The sequence below is a fragment of the Ptychodera flava genome, chromosome 1 (assembly GCF_041260155.1).
Source record: "Ptychodera flava strain L36383 chromosome 1, AS_Pfla_20210202, whole genome shotgun sequence".
Classification (NCBI taxonomy): Eukaryota; Metazoa; Hemichordata; class Enteropneusta; family Ptychoderidae; genus Ptychodera; species Ptychodera flava.
Genome location: NC_091928.1, coordinates 31,989,834 through 32,001,013, shown reverse-complemented (window position 1 = coordinate 32,001,013; position 11,180 = coordinate 31,989,834). Strand labels below are relative to the sequence as shown.

Here is an 11,180-nt window from a genome sequence, read left to right as displayed (position 1 = left end):
TAAAACACAGAATAACTGAATGTTATTACATATATATATATATATATATATATATATATATATATATATATGATGTTATTATATATAAAATTTATATATATGAGAATATATATATGAGAATATATATATATATATTATATATATTTATATATATATATATATATATATATATATATATATATATATATATATATATATAATATATTCTTGACAACCTTTTGTTTTTACCTTCGTTGCATCCAGGGGGTCACCCTGTTTCCCAAAGTTGGTATGATTGGTAGGGGTCAGTCACGTTTTGACGTCGGCAGGAATAATCCACCGGCCCCAACCAGGCCGAAGAAACTGACGAGTCCCTAAATATATGTACAACTATTTTGTTCCAATTGACTTCCAAGGCTAAATGTGCATAAGTGGAGTATCAAAAATCCAAGACACTGTTTTTTAAACACCTAACCCTGTTATCGATTGCAGAAAACGGCTCACAAATATGCAATCACCCTGTCGTACTTACACTTTTTTAAGTGAAAAAAACTCTAAAACACACATTTATGAGCAAAACAAACACACGCACACAGGTTTTGGAATATTCTCACAGTTTTCTTATGATCTTCAATTGTCAAGCTACCCAAGGATATACTCCCGGTACATGTCGGGTTAAAGATTCATTTCAATGGTGAAAAATCATGTAAGATAAGTGTCTGCTAAAGTGGGTCTCCCCTTAAGCATTAAGCAATAAAGTGAAATTGCGATCGATGGACTTAGAGTCACACGACTGTTATGTCGGCTGCCATCCACGTTGAATGCACAGAGGAATTTTTTAGCTTAATAAAATTGAGATGTGTCATTTTGTTTTGCAGTGTAATTAAACTAAAAAGTCGAAACAAAACTGAAACACAACAGGTTAAAACTGAAAATTCAAAACAACAGCGAAACAAAAAATGTAAAAGTCTAAACCAATGGTTTTGTAGTAACTTTTGGATGCCAGCTTCACAAGGCGGCTTAACGATTGGTCATGAATAAGCTTCCCGTCACTGTTGCGGTTTGACGTCAGAGTTCACTTACTCAACCGAATCGTTCTGTTACGTTTTGAAAAGAAGCAAGCTTTACTTTAAATAAAACGCTATATACTAAACAATCGTTTGCTGCAGCTGCTCTCAATAAATCAGTCATTGATTCAAAACATATGGATTTTCTTCCTTACAAGACTCATAATAGAGTGTTTGATTATTCGTAATGCTGTAACATCGGTTTTATTGCGCAGACAAATACAATGTTTTGATCCAAGAAAAGTCAAAATTCCATGTCCATCAATAGACTGCCTAATATCTTCCTAAGGCTGTGTCATCAAATTATTTCTTGGCATTTTCTGTTTTTTGTCGTCTATTTTTGTTCATCGAAATGTCTGATCAAACTTCCTGAACGAGACGTTTTCAAATTATTAGGGGAAGTCGATAGTGCACTTATTTGATAAGTCAACATTGCTTGCGGCATCAAACCAACAAAAGCTGCTGCAGCCAGACTTGTACTCTATGGTATTGTTCCTGTTTATATGTGTGACCTGATTTACCTAAAGGCTGCATCCTAACTTCTACGCTTCTACGCTCAAGTCACGAATCCGATTTCATTTGAGCCCGGCTGACCTTTGAATCTGTTCCAAAATTACTGCGCACTGAGTATTGCGGAGTCGTGACTCCTTCCACAGGGGATTGCACAAAAGTCTGTCCCTTGACAATAGGCGAGCGGCAGACTCACCTATTTTTCACACTTAATGTACCCACCTTACATACGCCCACATCATACGTCATTTGAAAGCTTATTGTCTCTACTTTAAGAAAATTGACGATGTGGAGCTGCCAAGTAGGGCCCTACCCTCCTAATTTGCATAATTCACAGGGTACCAAATTTGCATAAATGCGAAATAAAATTAGAAATTTCATTGTTAACTACTCTAAATATACTTTTAAACTATCGAGTGATATATCAAATGAAAGGTATTTGCATGTAGAATACAACATGAATATCCAAAGAGATATTTAAATTGATTTCACTGAAATATTTCCATATTTATTGTGAAAAAATTATTTTCCCCTTTTGAATAACAATATTTTAAAAATTTTAACACATGCAGCCACATCATACAGCCACATCATACGTCATTTGAAAGCTTATTATCTCTACTTTATGAAAATGGACAATGTTGAGCTGTCAAGTATGGCCATAGCCCCTAATTTGCATAATTTACACGGGTACCCAATTTGCATAAATGCGATGTAAAATAAGAAATTTACTGTTAACTACTGTAAACATACTTTTAAACTATCGAGTGATATATCAAATGAAAGGTATTTGCATGTAAAATATAACTTTGATATCCAAAGAGATATTCAAATTGATTTCACTGAAATATTTTCATATTTATATTCAAAAAATATTTTCCCCTTTTGAATAACAATATTTTAAAAAAATTAATACATACAGCCACATCATACAGCCACATCATACGTCATTTGAAAGCTTATTATCTGTACTTCAAGAAAATTGACAATGTTGAGCTGTCAAGTACGGCCGTAGCTCCCAATTTGCATAATTCACATGGGTACGCAAATTACAGAAATGTGATATAAAATTAGGAATTTATTAACTACTCTAAGCATACTTTAAACTATCGAGTGATATATCAAATGAAAGGTATTTGCATGTAGAATACAAAATAGATACCCAAAGAGATATTAAAATGATTTTATTGAAATGTTTTCATAATTATATCGAAAAATATATTTTCCCCTTTTGAATAACGATATTTTAATAATTTTAACACATACAACTACATCATACAGCCACATTATACGTCACTTGAAAGCCTATTACCTCTGCTTCACGAAAATTGACGATATGCAGCTGCAAAATAGAGCCGTAATTCTTTAATTTGCATAATGCACACGGGTACCTAATTTGCATGAGTCCGATATAAAATTATAAAAATCCATTGTTATGTACTCTACACTTGCTTTTAAACTATCGAGTGATATATCAAATGAAAGGTATTGGCATGTAGAATAGAACTATGAATTCCAAACACGTATCTAAAATATTCTTATTGAATATTTTTATTTAAATCGCGAATATCTTGACTTATTTTTAATATTCATAAAATTGTGCAGTAAATACGAATAATGCCCACATTATGCAAAATAAGAATAAAATATATACAAAATAAGAATAATTCAGCAACACACAGAACAAATATCGCTCTGACTGAGATTCAGAGACTATGTATGATTTTCATTGGAACCCAACACGAGCTTAATAAATTCATATCAAACATAAAAAATGCATCCTACTCTGAAATTTTCGAAAGCTCTTCTCAAAAAAATCCCACATCTTTAGACCTCATTATCTGTGAAGGTCATCGATGCAACAAATTAACATTCTCGACTTAAGAACACACACACAAAACCAACAGATACCAGATTCCAGTTCATGCAATCAAACGGCAACATTCAAGGATTTGTTAAAGGCGAAACATTACGATACATAAGAAAAATTATGACACAACAATACGATACAAAATACAAGATTTTTTCGAGATAAAAGTAATGAAGTAAAAATAAAAAGTAAAAGTAATTCTAGATCTTGTTTGATTATTACTAACTTTAGAACAATCGGATGACATTTAATTGTTATTCGATTTTCATTGAATTGCCTTCGAAACCTTGGAATCGCAAAAAGTAAAAGGGAACCAAAACATTTTCAGGTCCCCTATAGGCAGATCAAAACTTTCAAGTGCTCCTCTACTATCCCTCAAAATTTCGATTCCACCCCGAATTCCTCCGCCCCTCACCACCATTATTTGTGAACGTAGCCTAATCACATACATATGAAACAGAAATATAAGCGTTACACCTATGCCAAACAAAACCTACAACAGCTCGATCTCCGATTGACATGAGCATCCACAAACACAGCCAGACTGAAACGGTAGACATTCTAGCTTCCTTACTTGAGTAAAATTAACTTCAGTGAAACAACGTGGTCAAGTAGTGCACACGTTTCACCAACCGAAAATGAATTTTAAGCGACTGATGAAGACAACTCTATTCTCGAAAGGTAGCATCAGAGGATCGCAGTGTCACAGTAGTCTTTCCACTCCAGTGCGGGTTCAGGGCAGGATACGTGGATTAGGGGTACGTCTCGCCATGGCAAATCAACACTGTACACAAAACAGCCTAACATAACATACACAAAATTCAAACAACTAAAAGATATGAACGATGTGTGGAGTTTGCTTTCTCTTATTACATGTCATCAGTTGTGTCTGCTGTCAAATTAATCTTCCATGCACAAGGCAGCTGACACTGTGGCAACCATTTTACTCATGACAAAACTGTTTAAGAAGAGGAAGATGAATTTGTAGAAGTACTAGATGTACTGGAAATGCATGACACTGTATCGCCATGAATGACTTGGATCATGAATCATGCCATAACTTTGACTACAGCTTACTCTCACACATTGTTTCGGCTACATAGTTACTTTTCAACAACTACAATAGTGTCGTTCATGGGGATCTTTCTTTATGTTTGGACTTAATAGTAATTGGTGATATTTTCCCAACACATCTTTACGAAAAAATGCCGGCGTTCAAATCATTAACCATATATGTTAAAAATCAATATATATATATATATATATATATATATATATATATATATATATATATATATATATATATATATATATATATATATATATATATATATATATATATATATATATACAAGAAAATGTTGGTATACTTGAGTAACATTAAAAGGTTTTCAAATGCTGTGAATGGGTATATTATACTCCATACAAAGGGCGCGCATGTTTGGAGAAACACTCTCTGGCCTATAAAAGCTATCGGTATCGGATAATAATGCAGACAAGAATAGCTATTCATATGTTTTGAAACATACATTAAACAAACAAAATATTAATTTTCAGATCTCATTTCAGACGTTAGTTCTCCATGTTCTATGCTCTTTTTGCACATCATAATGCATGTGGTTGCATTGATACTGCTGTTAAAATTTTTAAAATACCGTTATTCAAAAGGGGAAAATAACTTTTTTCACTACAAATATGAAAATATTTCAGTAAAACCACTTTGTATATCTCTTTTGATGTCAATTTCGTTTTTTACATGCAAATACTTTTCATTTGATATATCACTCGATAGTTTAAAAGTATGTTTAGAATAGTTAATGAATTTTCTAATTTTATATTGCATTTATGCAAATTGCTTACCTGTGTAAATTATGCAAATTTAGGGATATGGCCTTACTTGATAGTTCAACATTGTCAATTTTCTTGAATTAGAGATAATAAGCTTTAAAATGACGTATGATGTGGCTGTATGATGTGGCTGTATGTTATTCAAAAGGGGAAAATATTTTTTCAATATAAATATGAAAATATTTCAGTGAAACCAATTGAAATATCTCTTTCGATATCTATTTCGTATTCTACATGTAAATACCTTTCATTTGATATATCACTCGATAGTTTAAAAGTGTGTTTAGAGTAGTAAACAATGAATTTGTAATTTTATATTGCATTTATGCAAATTGGATACCCTTGTAAATTATGCAAATTAGGGGCTATGGCCCTACTTGACAGTTCAACATTGTCAATTTTCTTGTAGTAGAGATAATAAGCTTTCAAATGATGTATGATGTAGCTGTATGTTGTAGCTGTATGTGTTAAAATTTTTAAAATATTGTTATTCAAGAGAGGAAAATATTATTTTCAATATTAATATGAAAATATTTCAGTGAAATCAATTTAAATATCTCTTTGGATATCAAAGTTGTATTCTACATGCAAATACCTTTCATTTGATATATCACTCGATAGTTTAAAAGTATGTTTACAGTAGTTAACAGTGAATTTTCTAATTTTATATCGCACTTATTCAAATTGGGTACCCGTGTGAATTATGTAAATTAGGGGGCTATGGCCCTAATTGGCTGCTCCACATCGTCGATATTCTTAAAGTAGAGATGATAAGCTTTCAAATGACGTATGATGTGGCCGTATGTAAGGTGGGTACATTAAACTCCTAAAATAAGGCCCTTTTTGTGGAATCGCCGCTCGCCTACAAGGGTAGGGTTGGGGGTAGGGGTATCTTGGTCTCAGCACTAGGTTCTTCTTACTATTTGGTAATAAAGATTTATACGTAGCTACCAACCTTTCTTTGCAGCTTTGGTATGTTTGTCTTATTTTAGCACTGGTTTTGACACGATTTCTTTTCTCGTTCGCCATGCCACCTTTTTGTCGTTTGACAGTCTTGCGCGAAGTTTTGTGTTGCGTGTATTATCTCACTTATTTGATTACCTAATTTGCAAAAGTAAGCACGGGTAAATTATTAATCTATGGACGCTGTCACCAGATTAACGCCCCAGCAAGGTATAACAGCGCCTTCGTTGTTGACTTTGTCAAAATTAATCCGTTGATAATCTGGTTACCGTGTCCACAGATAAGTAATTTACCCTTGCTTGCTTTGGCGCATGAGGCGATCAAACTCGGATAATAGATGAAGCATGGTGATAAAAGATTTACAGAAGATTGTCAGGGGCAGTGCTAACTTAGGACCAAAACACCAAAGGTTGGTAGAACAAACCTTTATTAGCAATACAACAAAATACCTACCCACCCCTAGGGACGGACATGTAGGCAGCCCCGTGTACCCCTTCCAACACCCAAAAATGAACGTTAATCATTCAAGTTGTCGAAAAAATGTTACAGTAGGATAAGCCGTCACTAACTGTTTCAGCTAATTTGGGTAAATCTTTGGAGGTCATAACTTTGCAAGTCTTGGCATTGCAAAGTATAGAAAACAACCCAACTATACGTTTACCCCACCGCAGCAGTTTATTGTTATTTAAATGTTGTCACCAGGAAAAGGTAAGCAAAAAATAGTCCGTATATGGCATATAGAACAGTAAATGTATCCGCCACCTTGGTGTCACAGCTAGGTACGTTTGTGACAACGGATAGAATTGATGGCTTCAATTCGTACTCTTTCTTGTTAAATTATCTTGGCTTATTCCCCAAGAACGGTATAGTAGAGAAACCCATCCAGCCTTAATGAGTCTGGAAATTTCCATACTAAAACGAGGAGTTGTGCTGCTACAAGCTAGTGCCCGATCTAAAAAAACCAACGCGAGGAATTCAAAAACTGATGTAAGCTTTACGAACAAAAGCTCAAAGTTTCAGTCATAAACGAGGTCCTCGTAACTAGTGCGAGTTGAAGTCACGGGGTTCAAGCATTCGTCCGAATATTGCAATGTCTTCCAGTTGAAAATCATTAAAAGTTGTTGAAAAATGTTGTGGTATAAAAAAGTCATTATTGTTAACATTTTAAAAGCCTTAGAAGGCAAGTCTTTGCATAGGGAATGATTGTAGTGCTTCAATTATGATGCTCTTTCTCTGCATTTTATCAAGGTACACAGACTTGTCAGTGCTACAATCTCCTTTTTTGTAGTCTCATTGTAAATTCTCGCAGGTTTCCATGACAGTTAAACATAAAGAGTCGGACCGCGGAAACTTATTTTAATTCGAGTACGTATTTGGAAGCAGTTCTTCCAAATATTCGCCGGAAGCTGTATATACTTTTCACGCAGCATGCACGGTGTGGAATTTTCGGTCAAATCAGCACAGTGATGTGTTATTATTTTGGTTTTGGTGTTACTGAACGAAAATTTGCAACAAAATCGAAATTAACAACCTGGAGAAAACTCGGTCAAGGGTTTTTCAAGTGTTAGTTCACCAGCTATTTTGAGTGACTGACACAAAACACCAAAACCACACCCATCGAAACCACAAACACGATTGGAACTAATTTGGGATAATTAGATGGTGTAGTAATGTCTTTAAAATCTGCAAATGTAAGCTAATCTGCTTTTCTTTGTATGTTACACACTTGTTTTTATGAGTTATTTGTAATATTGCACGAGCAGTTTTGGTCGGTTTCGCTTGACCTAAGTTTCATTTGCATTTCCTTCAACAGAGAAACCTGTACATAAGGCATGTCCCTTGATGCAACCATGGTTGGATGCACAACTCTATTGGTGGCGCTGTTCATAATACTTCTGAACATCAATGAAGCTATGAGTTGTCCTTCAATGTGCGACTGTCCGTCGAAGAGCAACGTCGACTGTAAATACAATGCCATGACATCGACCCTCAGATATTCCAGCTGAAACTGTCACCCTTGATCTTCGTTACAATAACATAGCGTCACTTCCACAGAGGCGTTCAGTAATTTGACACGGCTGAAATACTTGTACCTCAACAATAACGCTATTTCTGTCATATCATCCGGAGCATTTCGTGGACTGACCAGTCTAGAGACATTAAAACTTCACTACAATGGCATCACAGCATTGTCATCTGACGACTTCAGTGGTTTGTCCAGTTTACGAAATCTGTATTTGTACAACAACAAGATATCTACATTACCATCAGGAATCTTCTCTGGCTTAAATTCGTTAACAAGTCTTCAGCTCCATAACAATGACATCACAACATTGTCATCTGACGACTTCAATGGTTTGTTCAGTTTAGAGGAATTGTATTTGTACAGCAACAAGATATCTACACTACCATCAGGAATCTTCTCTGGCTAAATTGGTTAAGAGAGCTATACATCAATAACAATAACATCACAACACTGTCATCTGACGACTTCAATGGTTTGTCCAGATTAAAATATCTGGATTTGTACAACAACAAGATATCAACATTACCATCAGGAATCTTCTCTGGCTTAAATTCGTTAATAAGTCTTAGCCTCAGTAACAATAAAATCACAACACTGTCATCTGACGACTTCAATGGTTTGTTCAGTTTACAGTATCTGTATTTGGAAAACAACAAGATATCAACATTACCATCAGGAATCTTCTCTGGCTTAAATTCGTTAATAAGTCTTCTGCTCTATTCCAATAACATCACAACATTGTCATCTGACGACTTCAATGGTTTGTTCAGTTTAGAGGAATTGTATTTGTACAGCAACACGATATCAACATTACCATCAGGAATCTTCTCTGGCTTAAATTGGTTAAAACGTCTTCAGCTCCATAACAATGACATCACAACATTGTCATCTGACGCCTTCAATCGTTTGTCCAGTTTAAAATATCTGGATTTGTACAACAACAAGATATCAACATTACCATCAGGAATCGTCTCTGGCTTAAATTCGTTAATAAGTCTTAGCCTCAGTAACAATAAAATCACAACACTGTCATCTGACGACTTCAATGGTTTGTTCAGTTTACAGTATCTGTATTTGGAAAACAACAAGATATCAACATTACCATCAGGAATCTTCTCTGGCTTAAATTCGTTAACAAGTCTTCTGCTCTATTCCAATAACATCACAACATTGTCATCTGACGACTTCAATGGTTTGTTCAGTTTAGAGGAATTGTATTTGTACAGCAACACGATATCAACATTACCCTCAGGAATCTTCTCTGGCTTAAATTGGTTAAAACGTCTTCAGCTCCATAACAATGACATCACAACATTGTCATCTGACGCCTTCAATGGTTTGTCCAATTTACAATATCTGTATTTGTACAACAACAAGATATCAACATTACCATCAGGAATCTTCTCTGGCTTAAATTCGTTAATGAATCTTGGGTCCATAACAATAACATCACAACATTGTCATCTGACGACTTCAATGGTTTGTTCAGTTTAGAGGAATTGTATTTGTACAGCAACAAGATATCAACATTACCATCAGGAATCTTCTCTGGCTTAAATTCGTTAACACATCTTTACCTCCATGACAATAACATCACAACACTGTCATCTGACGACTCAATGGTTTGTCCAGTTTACAGGATCTGTATTTGTACAACAACAAGATATCAACATTACCATCAGGAATCTTCTCTGGCTTAAATTCGTTAATAGATTTACAATTACAGAGAAATGAAATCACAGCAGTTGCCAAACTTGCCAACTTACCAGAGCTTATTTCTTTAAACCTTGGGTATAACTGTATTATTGCGTTGCAAGATGGGGTGTTTGAAGGATTAACGAAACTAAGTTCTCTTTACCTGCAAAACACTTGCATCGAAAATATATCCCCTTCAGCATTCCGGGGAATTACTAATCTGAGATCTTTGTATCTTAGCAACAACACACTCTCAACATTACCAATGACAATCTTCGATGATATGAAAACAGGATCAGACATCTTCGTTTCTCTGCATGGCAATCCATGGGCATGTGATTGTCGCCTCCGTGGACTGCGACAGTGGATCGAGGATAACAGCAAGAGAATCAACATTACCCTTAACGGGTTGACGTGTCAAACACCACAGGCCTATGCCGGACTTGATTTCATGGATATTTCAGAAGAGAATATGACACACACTTCTCCTGAATTCCCCGAACTCATAAGATGGGTTGACGCTGACGAAGGTAATACGGTAGAATTGATCTGTGATGCAACAGGTGTGCCTGAACCAAATGTTTCTTGGATAACACCGAATGGAGATATTATAAACAAAACTAGCAACAACACAACAGTTGAATTTGGCGATCTGGAACTCAACAGCCAAAGTTCAATTGTAATAGCGAGATCTCAGATGAAACATTCTGGATTATATGTATGCATAGCTGTAAACTTACAAGGTAATGCGACTTGCATTACACATTTGCGTATCGTTCAGAAAGTGACATCTTCAACCCAATACAGTACGACGGCTATCGATCACAACTCTACTAAACCGATTACTAACGCGAAATCGATTTCAGTACACAAAAACACCGAAGGCATAGCAACCGGAACATTCTTTGGCGGACTTTTTTTAGGTGTAGTTGTGATAATAATGATTTTGATGACAGCTGTTAAAAGGAAACGTGCAGGTAAAGAAGATAACTGTCACGAACAAAAATCAAGCCTTACGTTCAGATTCAGTGATTTAAAGGACGTCTTCAAAGGTCAACACGATAGCGAAAAAGGCAATGATAGCATTGTTGATTCGAATATCACGGTCATGAAAAATGAGGGCGTTGATGTAACAAATCGAGAGGAAATACCTGATATACATTTCAAGCCTCCTGAAATATCTGACCAACTTTCACAAACGCAAATCTATGAAAATGCAAAT

General features: G+C 35.1%; 1 protein-coding gene across 1 annotated transcript; it reads left to right on the top strand.

Annotated features, from left to right (window-relative positions):
* Positions 1-6,581: 6,581 nt before the first annotated feature.
* Positions 6,582-10,795, top strand: LOC139144080 (insulin-like growth factor-binding protein complex acid labile subunit). Its single transcript, XM_070714755.1, has 5 exons — positions 6,582-6,646; positions 8,273-8,614; positions 8,653-9,599; positions 10,252-10,488; positions 10,740-10,795. Exons 1-5 carry the CDS (start codon positions 6,582-6,584, stop codon positions 10,793-10,795), a joined length of 1,647 nt encoding a protein of 548 aa, XP_070570856.1.
* The last annotated feature ends 385 nt before the right edge of the window (positions 10,796-11,180 follow it).

Excerpts from the sequence above, each read along its gene's own strand:
- LOC139144080 (XM_070714755.1), top strand. The coding sequence starts at position 6,582 with ATGGTGATAAAAGATTTACAGAAGATTGTCAGGGGCAGTGCTAACTTA. Across the intron at positions 6,647-8,272 it reads TTAGGACCAAAACACCAAAG|ACATAGCGTCACTTCCACAG; the intron begins GTTGGTAGAACA and ends TTCGTTACAATA. Across the intron at positions 8,615-8,652 it reads TTGTTCAGTTTAGAGGAATT|GAATCTTCTCTGGCTAAATT; the intron begins GTATTTGTACAG and ends CACTACCATCAG.